This window comes from Stegodyphus dumicola, chromosome 7 (assembly GCF_044657685.1).
Source record: "Stegodyphus dumicola isolate Sdum_Otavi_A_Nest chromosome 7, ASM4465768v1".
NCBI lineage: Eukaryota > Metazoa > Arthropoda > Arachnida > Araneae > Eresidae > Stegodyphus > Stegodyphus dumicola.
In genome coordinates this window covers 103,113,734-103,138,709 of record NC_140774.1, presented here as the reverse complement: position 1 = coordinate 103,138,709, position 24,976 = coordinate 103,113,734, and the positions used below count along the sequence as shown (strand labels likewise).

General features: G+C 33.1%; 1 protein-coding gene across 1 annotated transcript in view; it reads right to left on the bottom strand.

The window, feature by feature from the left end:
* LOC118194967 (degenerin unc-8-like) overlaps window positions 1-24,976 on the bottom strand; it is a 194,026-nt gene that overhangs the window by 29,839 nt on the left and 139,211 nt on the right. The window contains exon 9 of the mRNA XM_085821410.1: window positions 8,802-8,874. Within this exon, the coding sequence (XP_085677536.1) occupies window positions 8,802-8,874 (73 nt within the window). The remainder of the gene's footprint in view (window positions 1-8,801; window positions 8,875-24,976) is intronic.

Here is a 24,976-nt window from a genome sequence, read left to right as displayed (position 1 = left end):
TTTTTAAGGAATTTTTAAGACCAAATTTATTTGCATAAATGAATAATTGTTGAGCAGGCAGGCGACAGACTTATCAAGGGTAAGTTGCCTCCTGAGTAGAATTCAAAACCAAAAGTAAAATCAAATGTTGTGAATTATTAAAAAAAAAAAATAACTAGTAGGAATTTTGAGAAATTTAGCAAGTAAAATTATTATGAATTAAAATATTAATTAAATGTCAATATAATTAATAGTAGAAAGTAATTTGGAAACTCTTGCCTATTGAAAACTTCACCTACACGAATTATCCATGTAAACGTAAAATAAAGTATATACAATCTATCAAAATATAAATAAAAAGGCTAGTAAATAGCAAGTTTTAATTTAACTTACCTAGAACTACACATCTGAATTCCTGAGAATGGATTAGCATTTGCTAAACTAAGTGAGTTGAGTCGTTTGTTACTGCTAACTATATATGAGTGTTAAACTGCTACTTGTGACAGCGATTGTAAAAACCTATGCTGTAAACTTTAAGTAATGTATAATGCTTGTTTTGTGTGCAAAAATGTTGCTAACTTTGAAGCATTGTAAAAATGTGTAAAAGATTGTAAAAATTGTTAACTGCTACTATTTGTGAAAGTAGATGTTGCAAACTACTAAGGATATAAAAATTCGAATAAGTGTTTTAGAAAAAAAAAATTTGAAGTAAAATAAAAAGTTCGAATAAACATTTAATTGAATTAATTTAGTTTTAATTTTAAGTTGTAAATTATTTAAAAAAAATTTTGAATCACAAATTGAAATAATAGAGAATTATTGTAAGAAATTTTTTATAACAGACTGCATTATTAAAACTGCATTTCTTCAAGTTTAATTAAAACTTTAACTAAATACTGGCCAAAGGTTAGGAAAATTAGGTAAAAAGTTTCAATCTATAATTTCGCTCAATTCAGTCTATAATTGAGACTTTTGAAAAGAGTTGGCCCTTCATTAGTAAAAGAAAAGAATTCAGTATAGATTAAATATACATTTTTATAAATAATTAATGAATATTAACAAGTATAATGCTTTAACTCTTCAAAATCATCCATTACTGTCCATTTAAGATATATATGTATAATTAGGTTTAATTTGAAGCCATTTCATGTATACACAGAGATCCGGCAACCACATTTTTTGTTGTTTCGGTTTCGAAGCTCTGTGATGTTATGTGTCATCTTTTATGTTACATTAATGGATGACTGTTAAATTTATTTGCTGAATTATTTTTAGATTTATTTCCATTTTGAATTCTTTCACTTTTTCTTTGTAAATAATCGAGTGCTTTTCCGCATTTGAACCGTATAACATAGCGATTTAGCAACCACATAACAATTTCTTCTTTAATATAGTGGCATTTCCGAGGAAGTTTCTGATTTAATTTGTCTATAAAAATACTACTGAACATATACATATTTTACTGTATATTATAGCTTGAGTTCTTAAAAATGTTTTGATTTGTAAGTTAGAGTTTTCCTCATAGGTAAATGTAAAATTCGATTTTAAGTAATGTTAAAAGCAGTAGATCGTATGTTTTATTAGTATCAGGCGTAGGCTTGATCGTCATTATCTGGCCCACCGATTTTAAAGTCAGGAAATTATATTCAGTTATTAAATTATTGCGAAACTCATGTCTCGACAAAGAGCACTCGGAGAAAGGAGTCTAGGGAACGAAATCCTCAGTAAATGGCTATCATGCTGTGTTTTGAACTGAGAGCAGGTGAGAGGAAGAGCCACAAGTCTGCCTTTAGGCTTCAAATCTAGACGTCTGTGCCATTTAAATTTCACTAATTGAGTATATTTTAGTAATGAGGAACCTCTCTTTCGTCAAGATCTTAATACAGAGTCCGTTGTGTTCAAAGGGATGCTTGATGTATATCTGGGAACACAAATATGACATACAATACTCGTCGCTTGCTAAAATTACTTTTGTTTCAAACGTATTTGAGTTTATTAAGCAACTGAGTTTCATGGACGGCGAACTGTGCATTGTAAACAAGGATATCAATTTTAAACATTTCAAGTGAAATAATAACTAACAGTTTGAAAGTTCCTTTTCATATGAGCTGGTATACGAGCTGGTATACGAGTATATAACCTTCTCACATTTACAATGCCTCTAAGGAATTAATTGTGTTTGTTAAACTTAAGATGAAAATATTCTGTTGTCCTGGAGTTCAACCCGACCATAAAACTTTCAAAACAGTGTCTCACAGGTACGGGGACCGGAGAGTGGCAAAATTTCGGTCAAACCCTTTCATTCAGCCACTGCTTACCTGAATGATAAAGTCACAGTCCACAATAGATGAACTAAGATAAGCTCTGACAGTTACAAGTAGGATACTCTGGCACTAAATATCAGTCTTTCACCAGTCTGAGCTTAAAAAACGGAGGATTATAAATGCTGGTTTTCTATTGATTTAATATGTATTTGCTTTCATTCCGAGAAATTTGAACGTAATAAGCTGCTATGTTTATTTTTATTAACCAGCGAGTTTAAAAAGCGGCGGTACTGTATATAAAAAAAATACACTCTGTGATTAAATTAAAAACTCATGATGAAGAGTTTGGAGATTGATTTTCTTAAAAAAAATTTAAAAAATCAACTTTATTTAGCTTTTATTTTATTTTAACTCAATCAAAATTAACCTTTGCTGATTTCATTAGCTTTTATTTAGTTTATTCATAGTATTTGCTTCATGGTTAAAAGTTTGTAATAGAATTTTACCCCACTTACTGATAAACTACCGAATTCCTATTCTGTACACGCACTGTTTGTGAATGAGAACGCAATGTGGTAAATTCGAACGCTTCCAAAATTTGATTTAGATTATTTTAATTTTATGTTTGAAGTAATTTTCGCACATAACATTGTTTAATAAGTGAAATTTAGTTTTCAGAAATTTCATATTTACAACAGATACAGCGGAAAAAATATCTTTGAAATAAAATTAATATTAAGTTTCTATCCTTATTTCTGATTTTTTTTTCTCGAATTTTCGAAATCCTCTCGAGTTTTCCTATTATTTCACGTTTATGATTTTAAAATTTCATCCACTAAAAATGTGTCGGTTACAGAATTTGAAATCTTTTACAAATTATAAAACGAATTGTTCGCTCTCTTTTAAAACCAGAATAATATGAAACAAGAATCATAAAAAATGTTAATTAGCGACTTTCTAGAGATTCTTTCTTAAACTAGCCTCGTTTGTGTAAACGTTTTTTCGTTTAAATATTTCGCTTAGAATATTGTCACTATCGATAAAACTTTGCCATCTATTTTTAAACTATTCCCCGATAAGCTCATGAGCTCAACTTTTGCATAAATATTCATTATGGATAACAATATTATGTGGTGAAGAGAAATGTTCAAAATGTGATATTAGTTATTTAAATTGTAATGATGAAATAGCTCTTCGCAAACTTCGTGATACGAACAGACTAAAACTCTCAGAATTTTGCGTTTTGCACCATCGTATAAAATAGAAAAAATCAGTTAAATAAGTTTGTAGTAGATTTTAAATGATCTTAAAGAAAGAATTTAAAGAAAGTACTTTCTAAATTTATTTAGAAATTTTATAAGTAAAAACGTGTTTATTCCTTGTTGAAAAATTAAATATCAGTTGAATAATTTGATTGATAACGTATCATTAAGACTAAAAAATGAAAATAAAAATTAAATAGAATAAAAATATATTTCCTTAAAAAAAGCTTTTATTTAAAACTCCTAGAGCAATTAATGAACTAAAAGTAAGTTATCATATAGTTTAATTAAGGAAGAGATTAAGCAACTCCCTTCATAAAATTCATCTACAATTTTACAAGACAAATAATAAATATATGCGCGTCTAAATAACGAAATCTATTAATTGAATTACACTGTCTTAAATATAAGCCATTAATTTTATAAATCTATCAAAGGTACTTCTATCTTTCGTTATTCGTGATGGAAAATTATAGAAGAATTTTGTGACGAGAATAATTTAATCGTTTGTCCTCATTAACCTATACAATGAATAAATATAACCCATTAATTTTACAAATTTATCAAAAGGTACTTCTATTTTTCAACATTCGTGATAGAAAATTATAGATGAATTTTGTGAAGAGAATTATTTAATCTTTTGTTCTCATTAAACTATACAATGAATTATTTTCTTTCTTTCAGTTCACGATACATTTAATAAATTAAGCTTATTTTATAAAAAAAATTCTCTTTCTCTCATGTGGAGCGTGAATACTAGCAGGTGTTTCAAGTATCTTTTGGGTCGCTTAGCCGGAATAGTGATTAGTGATTCTGACTGCCCTACCGAAGGGCCCAGGCTCGAATACCGGAAAAGATATTATAGATATTTTAAACGTATAGTTGTAAGGATCCCAAGTTTTACTAACGTTTATTTTATTTTAAATCTTTACTATCATTTCTTATTTTCTACTTCCGGCCAGAATTAAAAGCTTTTAACTTTGAAATTTGTCTTGCCAAGTACTTAAGTTGTGGCTTTTTGCCAAGCAAGAGAGATCAAGGAGTTATTAGAAGCAGGCCGCTTGCCATAGTAGTTTTACTCGGGTGCTGGTTGCCTTCAAGGCCAGAGGTTTAATCCTCGTGATAATTTTAAACGTATCGTAGTTTTAGCAGCTCTCTGTACTACATACGGCTTTTTGTTAATTAACGGCCAATCTTGGAGTTAGGCACTTGTTTATTAATAGTTTAGTTAGAGTTTTAGTTAGTATTTTTATATTCTTACGTTCAGACCACAAGTGGTTGGTCTCTGTATTCTGAAGTTCCGGAAAGCTCTGTAAAGATAGAAAAATAAAGGTTTTCGTATACCCTTCCTGTGTGTATTGTCTACTTCACAATTTATCGAACATAGCTTGAGTAAGCTCCCTGTTCCGAGTCAGGACAGTTAATGTTTCCAAAGCAAGTAAAGAGGAATACCAGTCCTGATATAGTGTCTGTGCGGCATGGGGGACTCTAAATAAAAAGTCCGAACCGAAAGTTCTCTAGAGGTTGGTGGTAAGAGAAAAGACTTGAGAGACCTTCGGAGCCGTCCCCGCAGGAACCTTTCCATCAAAATTTGGGGGCGGAACTGAGCAAAATCGTACTATCACGTGTATTGTGCTCAAGACTGTTGCGAACGACAGGCGCAGTCTTACCCTGCTTGCCACGATGAATTTCGTGGGCTTTTTCTGATGTTACTTTCAGACAAGTAACATCAGAACAAACCACAAAACAGCACAATATAACACTGTAGCCTTGGAATGTCTTCTTTGAAATTCTCCTGAAGCACGACCACTTTCTAAAACATCTGTATTTACTTTAAGTTTTAAAATGTTTTGTAAATTTCTAAATTATCTAACTTTATGATTTAGAAGCATAACTGTAACTTAAAATTTCAAGTTTTAAAAATTAAAAAAATAATGTTTCCAATTATGCTCTGTCTTCGGAATGTTTTTTGGATTAAATTTAAAGACCTTAAAACTTAGTATTTAATATTTACATGCATATGTCACTTCAACTCTGTTCTAATTTTTTATGTATTAATTAGTAATTAGAGGTTAGCAGAACTTAGTAACATATGTTCAACCTTCGCTATAGGCTCTTTAAGTTACTAACTTGACAATTTTTATGATTAATTTTTATTCATGCATAGAGAACGTTAATTTCTGCAATCACTTTTTAAAATACAAATCCGTATAATTATTTAAAATACGTCAGGAATTTTTGAATATTTAAATAACTAATATTGATCAGAATTTACTAATCTCAGCCAGAAATATTAAGTGCTTTAAACTTCAAAGTAATCATTTTATAAAGTTTGATCAGTTTTGCAGTCATCTAATAGTACCCAAACTCTTGGTAGCACCGTTTTAGATTAAATCTAAAATCACAACTTGAGAAGAGGGTAAAGACCCCTATTTGAAACTAAGAAGCACAGAATGCACACCTGCTGCTTAGAAGCTCATCCATCTCTTATGACGCGATAACTCAAAATAACACTAATTTCAAACGTTAAGTTAAATTTAAATAAGCTTGTAGCCAAAGATTACACACAGGAATTTAACGAGAAGCTGGTTCAACTTAACATAGTGGAGATACAGTGGTGTGATGTGGGGCCCAGCCTGAATCTCCTGGCAGACTTCAGTCGCCCCATGGTATGACTGCTTAATGTACACATTCCAAATGGCGAGTTAACTCGGCGTGATTCAGAGATTGTCGGAGATGCCTGCTCATCACAACCCAAATGTGCTCTATTAAGGAGAGCTATGGCATTCCCGTCTGCCAGGGAAGTGTGAGAGGAGGACGAAAACAAGCAGCACAAATTTGTGCCATGTGCGGCCGGGTATTATCCTGTTGAATTGTTGTCCAGGCTGCGTAAAAACAAGGGCAACACAACGGAGCATAGAATCTCGTCGACGTAGCGCCATGCTGTAACGTGTCACGGACGACAACCAAGGGAGTTCGGCTATCAAATAAAATTTCATAACTCTTGGCTGTCAGGCTGTGTGGCGGACGATAGTATGCTAAGTATCCCACCGCTGTCTTAAACGTCTTGAGATAAGTCTTCGCTGGTTATCTCGGGAACGTTAGAAGCGTTTCTCATTGCTGAAAACAATTCCACTCAGTTTTCGAGAGATCCTAGGTAGAATGCGCATGGCACCACTACAGACGTGCTTCTCAGTGAGCTGTGAGAGATAGATGGTGGAATGGTCTCTGTGACTTCATCCCCGCTCACTGAGTCGTTTTGTCAGTGGTCATTGCAGTTACTGCTGTTTCATATTCACGTTGGATCTCTGACAAGGACGCATCAGCGGCTGTGAGCGCCTACGGGACGATCACTTTGTCCTCGCAATTCTGTTGCCGCTCTCGGTCGACTGCTGCTTTCTTCACCCATTTCTGCCAATATCGTCCAATGGTAAGTGAGTGGGCCGCCAAAATAGTTTCCCACCAGGAAAACTAGACGGAATTACAGTGGATGGACAAAAATATGGAAACACCCTGTAAAATGCATGTTTGAAAGGAAAGATTGATTTTAATGAAATTTGTAGGTGGCGCTAGCGTTTTTGACTACTGACGCCACCTATACAACTTCGTAAATGTGCTAAACAGTTCAGTTGTTGTCGGAGTACTGTTATGTTAGGTTGTCATTGCATTATGTCAGAGTTAACAGACTTCGAACGTGGGCAAATTGTTGGAGCACGTATGGTAGGTGCTTCCGTAAGCAAGGTAGCCGAGGTGTTTAGTGTTTCAAGAGGTACTGTATCGAAGATTTATTCCGCATATTTGAAAAGCGGAAAAACATCATCTACTAAATCACAGCGCGGACGAAAGTGTGTCCTGAGTGATCGTGACAGACAATCATTAAGGGCAATTGTGACGAAAAAAAAGAAGACCACAGCTGCAAAAGTTACTGCTGAAATGAATATTGTTTTACCGAACCCGGTGAGTACCAAAACAATTAGAAGGGAGCTTCATAAACAGGGAATTGCTGGCCGTGCTGCAATTGAGAAGCCACTCATCAGTGATGCTAATGCCCGTAACAGGAAAAGGTGGTGTTTAAGTCATAAAGCCTGGACTATAGAGCAGTGGAAGCGAGTAACATGGTCTGACGAGTCTTCTTTCACATTGTTTCCCACTTCTGGCCGAGTTTACGTCTGGAGAACGCCATCTCAAGCCTATAATACAGACTGCTTGTTGCCAAGAGTGAAACATGGCGGGGGTTCTGTTATGGTTTGGGCAGACATATCGTGGTTCTCTGCTAGCCCCATGATAACTGTGTCAGGGCACATGATTGCCAAGACTTATGTGAACATTTTGGCCGATCAAGTTCATCCCATGGTACAAACTTTGTTCCCCGATGGTGATGGTGTCTTCCAAGACGACAAAACCCCTGTTCACACAGCTCACATTGTCCAGGACAGGTTTTTTGAGCACGAGGATGAGTTGTCCCATCTCCCCTGGCCACCACAGTCACCAGATCTGAATATTATCGAACCTTTGTGGTCTACATTGGAACGGAAAGTGCGTTCTCGTTATCCACCGCCAACATCGTTACCTGAACTTGCCACCGTTTTGCAGGAAGAATGGTATAATATTCCCTTGGCAAACATTCAGGAACTGTATTTATCCATTCCGAGAAGACTGCAAGCTGTTTTGGATGCCAACGGGTTTCCTACACCATATTAAGCAAAGAAACATGTTTTTTTAAAGGTGTTTCCATATTTTTGTCCAACCCCTGTATATACCATCACAGCCGGGAAATCTGTTAACTCACCATGTTGAATATTACTTACTAATAGCAGTTTCTATATTTTACAAAGTGCTTCTTGTCCAAAGTTAGTTCATATTAATACACATTCTGAGTAACTGAAACAAAAACTGAGATTTATACTTCGTTTTAGAATCATAAAAAATAATTCTATTGGTAATTATTCCACTCAATATAATTCAGATAAACAAGGTTATGGAATGATGTGAAATCCTACTGAGGAATAAAAACTTTGAAAGTAAATATTTTAGCTTAGTTTAATGAATTACTTTTAGTTCATTTTTCGCATTTATATTTCTTTTCATATTTTTGAAAATGTAATTCAATTTTAATAGATTTTGTTACTTAGGTGCCCACAGTTTTATTATTTGTCGTGTAAAATTGTAGATGAAATTTATAAAGGGAATTATTTTTCAATCACCTTATTATTTTATTTTATTTTTTATTTTCTGTTAGCACTGATAATGTAATAAATATAATAATAAAAAATGAAGAATAAAAAGGGAACCTGACCTGCATGGGGGTGGACAAGAACATTTAATCTTTCCAGCAGCATTGTCCATCATTACAGAATATACACATGCATCTGGAACAGAAAATAAATCAAAAATGATAAAGTCATTTCTTGATGTTTCGAGTAATAAATTTACCAGTACTTAAATTAATTGCTAAATAATTTCAGAAACTGTGCTGTTGTTGGTGATTCAACATTACAAGACATTAACTATCGGAAATAATACCAAATTAAGCAAAATTAGAAAAAAAAGTCTTTATCAAAAACCTGGAAAATGGAGGGAGTGCCTGATAAGCATGAGACGAATTTTAGATTTTTTAAAATGTAGAACTATACTTTACATATAATTTACACTCATGTCCATAAATAAAGGATAATGCAAAATCAGGCAAAGGAAGAGTTAGAAGCAAAACAAATTTGACTTATTTGTAAAGCTTATTTATTAAACAAAAGGTAAAGAGCAAAAAACGATGCTATATGTTTGATATTATTAAAAAAATTAGCGAAAAACCAATATTACATGGTTGGTATGCTTGTTAATACATTGTATGTCTCCCAGACGATGCAATACAGTCCGTACAACACCCAGGCATGCTGGGTTATCAATTTATTATCCATCTGATCAAATTATCCATCTGATCTTGGGGGATATTACACCACTCAAAAAGCAATTCTCTCCGAAGTTCCGGTAGGCATATAGGAGGAGGTTGACGGGCTGCAACTCGTCGGCCAAACATGTCCCACACATGCTGTACTGGATTCAAGTCCAGTGAGAATGCTGGCCAGTCCATACGGGTGATATCTTCCGATTGAAGGCATTCACTTACGATGTTTGCACGGTGAGGACGGGCGTTGTCATCCATAAACACAAATTGTGCGCCCATGGCGCCCCGAAACAAACGTACATATTGTTCCAGATTTGGCTTGTCATGGTTCCAATTTGAACATGCAGGTCAGTTCTAGAACCCAGAATAATTCCACCACAAACGAGCACTCTTGCACCTCCGTAACGGTGTCGTTCAATGATGTTTTCTTGTTGGTAACGGGTACCTGGAGCTCTCTATATGAATGTCCGGCGAGAATCAGACTGCAAGCTAAACCTGGACTCGTCGGAAAACATTACACAAGCCCACTGTTGCGATGTCCACAATGCATGCTCTCTACTCCAGGCTAACCGCAGGTGACAGTGAGTTGCAGTAAGTGGAACGCATCTGACAGGTCTACGAGCATATAGACCAATCTGCTTTAAGCGTCTGTACACGGTCTGCCTTGAAATTGTACCAGTGGCTGAAGAGAGCCGACGAGACAGGTCTGAAGCTGTGCTCCGCCTGTTTCTTTTGGCAGTACCTGCCAAATACCGGTCCTCATTCGGCGTTGTAACTCTGGGGCGACCTGTGCTGTATTGTCTACTCACATTAATATCATCTTGGAATCGTTGCTAAAGCCTGGAGATGACACTCTGGGCAATTCCAAGTTCGTCTGATACTTCCAGTTGGGTACGCCCACATTCCAGACGGCGGATAATTCTACCACGTAAAAAATCATCCAAATGCGTCCTTTGTGTCGTAACTATTCGGTTATTGCACTGAAATGCATATAAAGCGCCAGCGAACAATTTTACTTCTTTGCCTGTATTCCTTATATATCACTCTCTTACATTCTCGTCATTGTGACTTATCATCGATGTCATCTGGTTACTTCCTGAAATTTGCATATGATTCTTGAAGATGTGTGTAGTGATTTTACAGGTGATATATTTATTTTAGAGTTCGATTTCCGCGTGACTCCGAATTTTCCTTAATTTATGGACATGAGTGTAATTCTACAAGTACAGGTAGGAGTGGGCGGGCCGCCAGAAGTTCACCATTATCCGTACAGGCATATCCCAACCCCCTAATTGAATATATCTGCCCCAATTTTGTTGGAGAACTTTCAGTGGAAGACGAATTCGAGGATCTGCCATTCTTCTTCCTGTAACATCAAACCACCCACGGGGACTATCGGCTCTCCAGTATTTTAAGTGCCTTATGCCGCACATACTGCATATTTATACATATTCATGACTTTTTTGTGATTAAAATCCGGTCCCAACGATATTAATCTCAATATCGATCTAAGCGGGATTAAAGCATACACCAATTAATTCTATTTAGAAGTGCATATTTCAGTCACTGAGTTAAATTATTGGCATATATTTTTTGCAGTTTGAGCTTTCATGATGTAACTGGTATCACGTACCTGGCCATTGGAAGATCCGTGGATTGAATCCGGATGAAAGCATAGTTGAATTTTGAGGTCACTTTCTATACAAACTAATAGATTGCATAAGTTTAAGAAAATTTACTTTAGTTCTCTTCATGCATGTTTGTACTCTGTTTTTAGAAACTGACTTTAACAGTCGAAAGTAAATTTTCTTAAAGTTATTGAAGGCATTAGTAGGTATTAGAAGTAGGTATTAGTCTTCTTCCTTTCGCACTTGTTGTAATAAAGCCTCATAAATTTTCGGTAGTTTGGGGTTCTATGAGGACATTATTCGATTTAAATACAGAATAAATTTTGTAGGCTGTTTACATAATCGGCAACATGTTCGTACTATAGTTGTTGTAAGCAGTGGAACGTCAATTTACAGATAAGGACTCATACGGGGTAAGAAAGAAATCCAAATTCTAAGACCTGTCTAAGGGCGAAGGGTAAGACCGCCGACCGCAGAATACTGGTAATACGTAGCTCTACTACTAGTAATGTGTAGCGACCAGTTCAGTAGGATTCAAATTCTAGTGAACTGGCTGAATGGGAGTTACTGAGATTTTCTCTATGGGTGAGTACGGGCGAGTATCCCTTAGGAAGGTCTCCGTGGAATCTTCCCTTCCATTTGGAAAATAGCTATAATATGCTTTGTTATAATTCCAATAACCTAATCAAATACGAAAATGATCCTAGCTTTCTCTAAATCTCCTTTTGTAATTTTATAATATTTGTAGTGTTCTAAATGCGCGTAGTAAAGTATTCAAACTAATCTTATCAATCATCAGGGTTCGTACACTTTCTGCACAAGGAAATTAAGTACTTTCAAGTACCATTAATGGAAAAAATTAAGGACCTATGAGCAAATGGGCGCTGAATAAATTCAATTAAAAATATTATATCTATGCCTGAACTTGAGTAGGATGCATTATTATTAATGCATAACTTAATTAACATAATTATAAATATGTTTGAGAATAAAATTAATTTTATGAAATTTAGTAAGTAGCATTAAATATTTTACACTCATAATAACTGGACACATTTGAAAGAAGATAAGGGACATTTTAGTTACGTTTTACTAACAGTTAGCCTTTTTTTTAATGTCTCATTTTGTCACATACTTGCTCAGTCTAGAGGTTTAGTAAATAGTAAGAAGATTTTATGTCAAGCAGCATAGGTTAAAATAAGCATTAAAATCATAATCAGCATGATTCATAACAAAAGACTGGCTGTTGTCACCGCTCCTGCTTGCCTATAGAGAGACCTGCTGATCAGAACAAACCTGAAAGGTCTGATGTAGGCACAGTTAACAAGTTTTGAAAGTTAGCTGTCATCTGTCTGATGCTGTTAGTGTCGTAGCTTCATGTAGAGTTTCTTGGGTTGTAACTCAGTTAATATACTTTAAGGTTCTATTAAGCCACTAAAGCATTAGCGGTGATACGTTGTTTTGCATTAAGTCTAACTAGATGCAAAGAATAAGTTTCACTTGAATTTTTATATTTTTGTGTTTTACCTTGTGACCATAGTAAAGGTTTAACACGTTGAGAACAGCATCGAATTTGCTGTCCTTTCCGTTCAGCCGGCAATGATCAGTCGGCGACAATATTGCGATCAAGCGGTGCAATATTGCCCACTTAAATTATTCATAAATTATAGAAAAAGGAAGGATACGCACATAAAGTCTGAAAGTATTGTTCGAAATGTTATGACAATTCAAAACTATTTGAATGCAAGATAGCCAAAAATGTTATCTTGTGTTCAAAACTATTTGAATACAAGATAGCCAAAATAGTTGTTTCGTATTGTAATATACGTAAAGCTAAGCCTTATTTTTTGTTTAGAATGTTTCAATAAATTTCATTAAAGCTACATTTGATCACATTTCATTGAGACTATACTTATTTTTTAAATTTAATACTGTTGGTCTCGCGGACCGATGCCAGCCAAACGAAAATTTCCAATGCCAGTTCCCAAGGACCGGCGCCGGGCTCAGCATGTTAACGAAGGCAAAAACTTGCTTTAATATAGAGGGATAATTTTTAAGAGAATGCATTTAGTTATAATTAAATTATGTATTAGATAACCTTAGTCATTATGGATTTACATAGCCACTATTAAATTAAATTTATTTTTTAATAATATTTGTTAAAAAGCCATATTAATATCACGATCTCATAAAATTTCACAGTTTAAAATGCTTGAAATTTATGACATTGATTTTTAAACAATATTAGGATAATTACACATTAAAAGCTACAAAACATAAAACTCAACAAAATAATCATGCGTCTTTTTAATTTGAAGGCCTGCCCACACATTTTGGCTAATTTATATTGATATCCTTCTCCTTAAGCATGTTTTCTAACAATTGGAAATTTGTCTCAATATGCAAAACAATGTTCTCATTAATTTCTGCATGTTTTATCTCCTAACTGCCAACCTCTCCACAATGTACTTCCTATGAGGGTTTACTTGATCTGGTAAAAGTTAAATAGTCCGACCCCCCCTGGACAGACGTGAAACAAATTATCACTATGTCTGAAAGTAATTATAAATCAGATAATAAATTTAAATAAGGGTTTAAATAAGCTTCTTATTCAAAAAGAACTTGGAACATATAAGCCTGTTCTTATGCTAGCAAAATCAATTACAGTTTGTGGTGATATAACTAAACAAATCAAATTCAAACTAAAAATATGGACTAGTTGTTAAAGACTATACAATTTAATTTCAATTTAATCTGGTTCAACTCATTGTCATAATAAACTCAAATGTCAGCAGCAGTAATGGAAAGACTAATAATTACAAATTATCAGAGCTGACAGAACTAATGCAGGGAGCAAGTGGAGGTCAGAAACACTCATCTTGCACTCCAAAAACCTCAGTTTAAAAACTGTCTGATTTGCATTGTGGTGAAGAAGTAACTGGGCAATTTACATAATAATAACTGCACATATCTTTGAAGTATAATTTTCTTTCTCTTTACATATTTAGTTTCTTTTTTCAACACTTTTCCTTTTCACTTTAAATTTTTTGGGATTTAATTAAAGACTTCTGTTATTCTAAAAGACTAAATGCATTTGGAATGTATGGAAAAAGCTGCTAATTTTATTTCTTTAGTAATATGAACATTCAGAAGAAATATGAAATACATATGGTAAAGTCTGGTCACAGAGCTGGTGTGGCATAATTTTTAGAATTTAGGGACACACTGAGCAACAAAATCTAGAAATGGCAATACTTTTAGAATTTAAAGCAGGCACTGGAATCAGAATTTAGAAAGGCACCAAGCAGAAGAATTTAGGATCCACAGAGACTGCGTCAGGTGGCAAAATGCCTAGTGCACTCTCTGTGTATGATGCATTAAGACATATTAGATGAATCTTTTGAATTGTCAGTTTTCAATTTCTTTATTAATAAAAAAATTCCTTTCTATAATGCATGTCCATATGATAAGATTAGAAGTACTTTTGATATTTTCCATGCTTGTACCTAGTGAAAAGTAGAGAAAATAAAGGGAAGATAAAAATGTTAATAAAGCGATTCTAGAATCAGAAGTAAAACATTCAACTATTATGTTTTCATTGTTCTTCCAGATGTTCTCCAAAATGTAAGAAACTGCGTGTTACTACCATGGAGACATTTTTCATTTTATTACATTTTTCTGGAATCTTTTAGAATCGTTGGTGTATAAATTTGCCTTAAAATCTTTCTAAATTTTCCAAGTTTCAATGTCTAAAATCCTAAAGAAAAATTACCCCTACCAATTCTGTAACAGCAAAAAGCCAGAAATGTTTTTAAAAAAAATCGGAGGAAGAAAGTGTGAAATTAATTTTATAGAGAAAACTGATGCATTTCTGAGAATTCTGATCATTCTGAAAAATGGGAAAAATTCTTACCATGAAAAAATTAAAAAGACATTTTAATTAATTACACAGCTATTTTGCTTTTGCTATAAAAACTGTTTTGTAAACTGTGCTTTATAGCATTATTCCCTGCTTTTTTTTTCAGATTCAAAAACTTTTATAAAATGTGGCCAAAATGGAAATTTATAATATGACAGTGAAAAATAAAAATGCTTTATTTTAATGTTATTTCTTAAATATAATCCCAATATATTACCATTTTTTAATGAAATTTATCAATGTTAGAATGTTCTAAAAATCGGCAAAAAATTCCCAGATCTCGGAATTAAAAATTTTCTATAGAAACCGATCTTAAAATCGCCAAAATTTTGATAATCACCAATAAAAGAATTCACATCCCCAAAAGCGGAAAGTTGTTTGAGAGCTCTTCATTACAAAAAATGAAATACTTTTGAAATGCTTGTGTTTCACTTCTTGCTCAGAAACTCGAGTATCCCACCATTATTTATATTACAAATAGGAACAAATTATAACTCATGAATTCATTCAAAAAATAGCCATATTTGTCAGTGAATCGCCAAAAATATTCCTGCAAAATGCTAATTCACACTCAAAATGGCAGTCGTAAAAACAGACAGAAATTTCAGATGATTAAAATTAAGGACCTTCTGCTGATTTTGGTCAAAATTAAGGACTTTTAAGGACCAAAAATCGATTCCAAAAAACTTAAGGACTTTTAAGGACTCTTAAGGACCGTAGGAACCCTGATCATACTAGCGAGCAAGCCCGCCAGATGGACGGGCTGCAGCCAAAGCAAAATTTTTAAATTCTATGTACCCCTGAAAAGCAAATGTATAAAAACATTTTAATATGAATGAAATCAGTTCATTCTTTCCAAGTAACAACCAGTTCGTAAATAAATTTTTTATTGCCAAATCAGGAAACAAAAACTTTTGTCACTTCAGGTTAATGCATCATGATTGAAATTTAATGCAATATAACAACATTTTCTCAATATTAATAAAAGAATTAACGTGGCATTAATATAGCGTGTCAATTATACTAACCTGAAACAAAAAAAATTGCCAACAGCAGCTCTTTATTTAAAATGCGGACATTAATGAAAAATTTTCGACTTACGATGACGTCACATACAATCGCGTGCTTGCTTCAACCTTATATAATATGTTTAAAATTTGGTAATGCTATTTTTATTTCACATTCTGTAAAACGTACACATTTTTGATTAACAAACTCTACGATTTGAAAGAGAACAGTGGCAACGCTTTTCGGAATAAAGCTTATTTTTATCCCCAGCATGCAAGACTATTGCCACTCGAAAAGATAAGTGCGAAAATTAGCGTTTACTTTGTTTTTAATTAATATACAGTCTAATCAACTACTATTATTAGTTAATTAGACTACTATTATTACTAATTAACTACTATTATTACTACGTGGGGCTGATAAATTTCCTTTTTGTTGTTGTTATGTTTCACTTGACGTCAAGAATGTTGCACGATACACACAAGCATACAAGGATAAAAATTTCTATTTTCTGAAAGATGAATCAGCTGCTTAACCTCAAGCTCATAAAAATCTTTTGATTACTTCCTTCTTCCCTGAATAACAAAAATTCAAAAATTTACATCATAATATCATTCTTGAACAGCAAAGTGTTGACAACTCATGAAAAACAATTGAAAAGAATCAAAGACCCGATTCAACCTTTCTGCCTCAGCTGATGGATGGTTCTATGGCTAAATGCATGATACAACAGGATCTTCTGAGGTATGGTTTTTGTGTGTTCTGGTGTTCCAAGAACTGGGTGTTACACCTAGCTCGTATGGCCTTTGCTTAGGAAAGACACCAACACTTAGGGGGGGGGGTCAAAGTAAAAACAAGCGTTCTTCGTTAAGTCTTTCGCATCAGTAAAAGATAAAATTTCTTCCTCTAAAACATCCAAATCGCCCGTATATACGATCTGATTTGTGACTAATTTTTGTTGGAATGCATTTCCTTCTACATGCTACATCTTTACCAATAACCTACTTTAGTGAAACAATTACTTCTCTTTCAGGGATCTTTGTGCGGTTTTTCTCACTCTGAAATTTCTTCTTAGGAGAAGATTACAACTGCGAGCCTCGATAGCTAAACGTTGACGCTAAAAAAAAGAGAGGTAAGGTGCATTCAAATAAGAGAATTACTTTTAATCACTTCAAAAGAATGATTGGAATGTCATTTAACAGCTCCCAAAACCAATGAACCAAGCACTAACGTAATGGGACAAAGTACAACGTAGAAAAGGAACGCAGGCGTTCGGGAGACCTGCCGATGTCTAAATACACGGGTGTTTTAAACGACTTCGCTGTGAAAGAGTAACGTAATTAAACGTAAGTTTAACGGTTTATAATTTTTCAATTCAAAATTACAGAAATTCCGGACAAATGTTTGTAAGTACAGGACATTTCAGTCAAAGATATCCGATTTTTATATATTTAGAGTTTTACTACAGTTCTATAAATCAACATTAAGTGTATAGTAAATTGGATGGGGTCTAAAAAATATTTTATTTATCGAAGGGTTCGTTATAAACCGGGTTCGTTTCAGCAGGGTTTCACTGTATGTATAAATTTTATATTTATATTTTTACTGGATGTATTTTAGTAAGTGGTTCTGAAAAAGAAAAAAAGTATTTCTATCAAGGCGACTATTTTTTTAAATTATAATTCAAACATTTTGTTTTCAAGTGTGCATTTCTAGCTGTGAGAATAACATAATAAGGCTATACTATTGTTTACTATCGTTCTTTACATTTCCATTAGTCCTTTTAGTCCTTTTTTACCTAAGTGAGATTAGACCATAATACTAAATGCATCACAAGTAAAGACTGTCTCAAAAGCAAAATGACAGTGGCAGTGTAGATGAAACAAGATGATGAAAAATGATCATATGAGAGGAGAATATTCTAGCAATGATTTCGAATACAATCAAAGCACTATTGATGTGCGCACCTTAGGGAAAACACGAAAAGAATGCGATGACAATGAAATGATGATGAATGATGGAAACTATGAGAAAGGGATGTCCATAGGGGAACTGCGAGAAGGCTAATTTAAGACAAGCGAATATGGAAATAATCACAATAGAATAAATACAACAAATATATTATGCTGCTGCTGATTATGATGACAATTGCTTCAGAAAACTAAGTTTAATTTTCCGTTAAATACCAATTAAGCTTCAAATAGGAAATGAAACTAAACGTAAACTCACTCTTCGTTTTAAAAATTAGATTAGTGAATGAAGAGATGCATAAAATGCATAAACCCATAGAACTACAGTTTACTAATTCCCATGCCTGGAGTAAAAATAAAATCAAGAGGTGCCGAATTTCTTTTCTTCATAGTTATAAAAAAGCACTATGTGCGAGTGTGAAAGTGCTTATATCCAGGATGCTCTTTCATCCCCTTTCCCTCCCCTCAAAAAAACTAATACTGCTAGCAAAGTTTGGCAGAAAATTTCTTTTAAAATTAAGGAGCAAAAATTAGAATATTTGAGTAAAAAATAATTACCTCTATTAACTCTTGAACTTTACTTTAAGTATTGAGAACGGTGTAAGTACATCTTTCTTACGTTTAATTAAGAATTAAGGTAACAGAATTTCATTATGGGGCGGAAGAAGTAAGTAAAGGAGAAGATCATTTAGGCCCAGAATTGTTAGGTATCAGAAAGATAGTTCCAAATAATACAAGAAAACTACAGAAGGTAATTTGTCTGAAGCCCATGCCTCTCTATGTTCTCATTTGCAAGTTTGAAGACGAAGACATAACATAATAAGAGCATAACATATGCAAGGAGGTGACCGACTGACTTCAATGATTGTGCAATTGATATTCACGAATATAGAAATGACACGTAAGGCCAGAGAAACATCATAAAGCTGACTTATTTGTGGCTATTTGAGAGCCCAATATTCATTGAAATGTTTACAAGGACAAACTACAAAATTCAAATTCACCTTAATGCCTAATTGGCAAAGAATAAAAACTGTTTTAACTGATGGAAGACTTAACTCTTCCCTGAAACATGGATGATATGGACAAACACTGAGGTGATAACTTGTTATCTGATGAATGATTTTATCAAATAGCAAAACATCAGCGCTTAAGATTGTTAAATATAAAAAAAATAGGGGTTTTAACCTTTATGACTTTTTAAAACCTTAAACTCATCTTAAACTCGCTAAGTGCCGGACCAAAAACTAACTAAAAATCATTCAACATAAGTTTCTAGTGGTAATGGGTTAGTACATTAGGTGCCGTTGTGAAGCCCACCAGGGAAAAACAATAATCCTAATTCAATTAAAGCTCCATGTTTCTTAAAATCCTTCCTGATCAAACAAATAGAGTGACATGACAGACCACAATAAAAAATAAATACACAAGATAAATAAATGCAATAAAATTTTAAGACAAACACATTTATTAATTTCTAGAATAAAATTATATTACGAAATATTGGATAACTGATCAGTCAATCCTACCACATATTTAACTGTGAAAAGTAAAATATATTGTCACGCACAATTCAGCTTACAATAATTAATAAACCCTGAGATGAAAAATAACACATATCTTATTCCAAAATTAACATATTCATATTAAATTTGTAAGTTTACTATTTTTGACATTCAAGTGCTCACTAATTAAGCTGGTAAACAAATCCTTAAACCTTCATTTACAGACTTTAAATTAACTGGTCATTATTCAAAATATTCTAATCGCCTCTCAGTTTACAATATATTACAAATGATTACTACTTTATTTCCGGTATATTTACATAATTTAACATTACTTAATTCAGGAATATTTGTAAATAAAAAAGACAAGATATAAAAAAAAAAAAAAATCATCTCACAAGGAAAAGTTCATACATCAATCTTTCCGTTGCTAGGGATTGCCATCATCAACCGCATATTAGAGATTTAATAGTTCAGCAGATCGTTGTGCACATTTCGTTGACCCTTCGAAGAAATCGAGAATGCCATCATGGACGGATTAATACGGAGTTTTAATAGTTCAACAGATCGTCCAGCTCATTTCGTTGATCCTTCAAAGAAATCGGGAATGTTATCATCGAAAACCCCAGGAAAAATATTGGTATTAGACAGCTTCTTTCAAATCAGGAACATCATTAATCAGGAAATCTAACGCTTTAACAAACGCAGGTATCGGGATGCTTCTTTTAAATCCGGAACAGGCTTTATCAGGGACGCTTAAATAAACCAGGAAAAAACGCCTTGAAAGGACCAAACTGGAAAAGCACTAGGCAGGATAAACAAGAAACCCACTAATATCTGCATCACCTTGAGAATACCTATTTACAATTCTCGGAAAATTATAATGGAGAAACGATAATGCTATAAATTTTTGTGATGAGCTCTAACGCCTTTTTTTTTTCAATGTAATTTCTCATCTGCTCAATGCCGGGAATCCATAGCCGTAGCCCGCTGGTAAACACCGCTCGCGAGAGCAAAACCCGCAAGGGGTCAAGCCCTCACATTTTGTTTCTTTTTCCTTCTTCTTCAAAAATTAGAATCCGAACGAATCTAACAAGGTGCAAACCTCTCAAGAAATCTCAGTTTTTCCGCCTCTGTAAGTTCATAGGCGTACAAAAAATCATCAGATTAAATCTTACCAATCCCAGAATTTTACTTTATCTTTAACTGAGAAATTCCGACCCCACGACGAATCAAAAACAAGAAAAATTTGATAATGAAGCCAAACATCTGTACTCAGAACATGGGAAAGTAAAGTGGACCCTCCAACTAACAAGCGGAAGCTAACGATAAGAAAATCCAGTTACCTAAGCTTACCGAAAGAAACATTGCAAATACAACAAAGCAAAAGGAAGACGATTTTGTTACGACGCCATTAGTAAAAAAGGCCGCCAGCGAAGGAATCGACAACACAACTGGTGGTAAAAGGCCATAAACCAGGTGGCTCTTGCAATCATTTCTTGTCTCTGTTTACACCAACAGTTACACCTAAATAAGGCTTTAACAATTTAAGAATACTCTTTTACCAGATAAGAATACACATGAGTGCAAATAAAAATACTAGAATAATGATAACTTAAAACACATATTAATATAATTAAAATTCGCGACGTAACAGGATATTTGAATTCCTCGAATCAAGACAAGGCTCACCCTCATCCTAATCAATTAACATATGATGTTCACCTGAAATCTTAATCTAATAAATATTTTGTGAACGTTAAGGGTTATTGTCCTTTCCCCGTGTGAAGAAAGCATATACTGCAAGCTTTGTCACGCCGGAAAGGATGGACAGGCCGTGATCATATAGGTGCAAGTTTAGTTCCACGAATATTTTACCAAGGATTTTAATTTGCATCAGAATTGTTTCACATTTGCAATTGCAATTAACCGCTATCACCCTATTTCTTTTATTTTCAACCAAAACTATTGAAAATTCATATTATATATAGTTCCATTTAAAATGTTTAGAGAGCTTTTTAGGTAAAAACAATTCCTCATTTACCAAAATTCCAAACAGACAAAGCCTAAGATGGGAAGAATAAGATTAATTGTATTCCTGGATAACTCGGCAGAAAATAAAACAAATAGGCTGATTTGCAGCAAAGACTTATGTCTAGATAACATTTTCCTTTCTCGTATACTAAAGAGATATCAGTTTGAAAATTCTTAACATATGACAGTTGCTGGGCGAGTAAACCATAAATTAAGAAGCATTAAATTAGAATACAGGAGCTGAATAGAAATATGAAAAAGAATAAAAGATTGTTATTTAAATTAGTTCAAGAATAGCTTATTCTCGAGATATCCAGTCTTATTTCTAGAACTCTCATATACCTCTATTTGAATAAATACGTATTTTTATTCATACAACGTATTTTGATAAGTTGCCATCTTTTACTGATTACCACCCAAAACATTTAAAAGTTGCTATCTTTTACTGATTACCACCCAAAACATTTAAAAGTTACTGATTTAAATTTAGCTCATTTAATTGGAAAAGAAACCCAGTTTAAAGTATTTTAATTCCGGATGCAGATAAAATTTTATAGTTTATTTTAATTTATTTTATGACGATTTTAATATTATGTATTTTATCCATTTTAATCATTATGCATGTCGTTTTGATAAACAGTCATTTGACATTACTTTTGTCAACTAATTTATCTTTCATATTTTTTATTGTTTGATTCATGTCTTTTATAAATCAGTAATATTCAGCTTTTCATTTGATACATATGTTTTTATACTAATTTATTTTTCTTCTTAAAACAGCAATTGGTTTTCTTCTTTGTGTTTATCGCATAATAAGTGTTGTGAAGTTGTGAGGAAAACATATCACTACATGCTAAAAAGCTTTTTAAATAACTCATTTTTATATCATTAAGCTTCAGACTTGCAGCAGTATCTGTTTGACGAATAATGCAGCGATATCGTAGAGAACAGCCTATGCTATATCCCAAATCTTAAATGAACCCTCTTCATATCGATTTATTGGTTTCAACTAGCCAAGCTTGGCTTTAAGAGACCAATACTAGTTAACTACTGTTGTCGATAACAGTGGTTTCAGACTGCCCGTCCGTGGACCGCATGCGGCTTCCGAAGTAATTTATGTTGCAGAGATTTCAAGAATTTAGTTATTTGAAGTCCGGGATTACATTATTTTTACTACCATTAAAAACGACCATGAATGAATAAAGCCCCAGAAAATGTTAAAATGGACCTCATTAATTTACGATGCGGATGTAAATTTTCTCCGAAAATATCGTTTTCATCATTTGTGTACATAGTTTATATTAAATTATTTATTGATTAAATAAAAATGTAGAGCTATTTTAATTAAATATCAGTCTGAAAATTTCATATTTAGTTGTCACTGTATTTGAATAACAAAAAGTAACCAACAAAAATATCTTGCAGGTGCAAAATTTTTCATTTTGGAATAGAAAATAAATATAAATGCCATTTTTTTTTAAATTTGCGTTATTATTAATATTATATATGTAAGTTTTGATAAAAATTAGGAAGCGAAATTTAAAATTTATTTAAAATATTTTATTTTGTTAGTAAAATAATCTCATTAGAAAAAATTTTCTTTTGTTAAAAAAAAAAAAAAAAAAAAAAAAAAAAAAGAATATTGACTTATTTAAGACACAGTAACACGCTGAACAAATACTAATTCAGAAGTCAAACTGCAAAAATCAGCGTTATATTTTCAAATTTTCACAGAACTAGTTTCGATGGTTTTACCGAACCACCATCCTCAGCTGCAAAACCGCAAATGAACAAGATAGGAAATAATGATTAGATAAGATAAGAAAGCCTGGATAGAAAATAAGCTAGTCGCGCCATCTGTTGATGAAACCAGAACTAAAACATGATTTCTTTAAAGGCCGAAGGCAAAGATGGATTGGAATTAGGATCGTTAATCTAAGATGTTTTTGAATGCGAAATTTTCTGTAGAAAATCCAGTTCTCCAATGGAATATGTTTTTTGAATAATTTTGGCAGCAGAAAAATTGAATCTGTTCTGTTGCCCGTCGTTGCTGGTTCGAAAATCACACTTTCAATTTTTCTGCTGCAAAAATTATACAAAGAACATCTTCCATTAGAGAACTGGATTTTCTAGAGGGATTTCACATTGAAAAAAATCTTTCTGTTCTAGTTAACGATCCTAATTCCAATCCATCTTTACCTTCGGCCTTTAAAGAAATTATGTTTTAGTTCTGGTTTCATCAACAGATGGCGCCACTAGCTTATTTTCTTTCCAGGCCTTTCTTATCTTATCTAATCATTATATCCTATCTCGCTCATTTGCGCTTTTGCAGCTGAGGATGTGGTTCGGTAAAACCATCGAAACTAGTCCTGTCAAAATTTGAAAATATAACGCTAATTTTTGTTGTTTGACTTCTGAATTAGTATTTGTTCGGCGTGTTATTGTGTCTTAAGAATAAAGCTATTCACCGGAAACTTAAAATTTCAATTACCAATGAAAAACAATACATTTTGTGTCCTTTATGTTCTTTTTATATTCCATAAAGTACGACTTGAATTCGGATTTATTGCCAATGGAACTAAAAATTATAAATATTTTGTAATTAAAGTGTATTCACTTCTCTCATTTGCACAATTAGTATTCTGACTTATCAGCAGTTTTTAGATCTTGCATTCCGCTTGCATACAAATTTGAGTTTGGCACCAATGCTGTATGGCAGCGGTTCTCGATCTGTTGAATAACGCATACATACCATCTAAACAAAAATTGAAAAACTTTAGTACCACTACTACATTTTACAATAATTATTTTTCAATTTCACAATAGAAATATTAAAAAAATAATATCCTGCCATTTTCACAACCTGTTGGCGATATTAAATGTGCAGACATGAAAAATATTAAATTAAAAATTGGTTACCGTTTTAATTGTCGAAATTTCAGTTATAATACCTTAATTCTAAAATTTAGAGTGAAATTTGGGTCTCTTTAAGGGAGATCAATTTCTTTATGTTTGGTCTTATTTGACTTAGTTTTAACCGTAAATTAGGATTCACTCTTAACATTGTTCTGTATTTATTTTTCAAATGTAACATGGAAGAAAATCCTTGTTCGCAAAAATTGGTTGTGCAAAAAGACATTAAAAATTTAATAGCTTTATGTGAAACGCCTTTAAAATTCTTTATTTGGGTTCAGCCAAAAGTTAACAAGTGTGGTTATTTTTGAAATCTTCAGCTAGAGTTCAATGATAGGAAATTTCTATCAGTTGTTTTTTTTCTTCACAAGACTTTTGAATTTAATAGTTACAAATACTTTGTTTCTTTGCGTACCACCTCTCTTTGCGTACCAACAGTGGTACGCGCACCACCAGTTGAGAATCGTTGCTCTATGGAACATACTGACACTTTTAGAAAGAGATTAAGGATAAAGTAACTTAGCTTACGGTTCAAGCGGTTGAACTGAATTTCAACAAATTATTGGCAGCTTTGAACACTTTATTACTTATT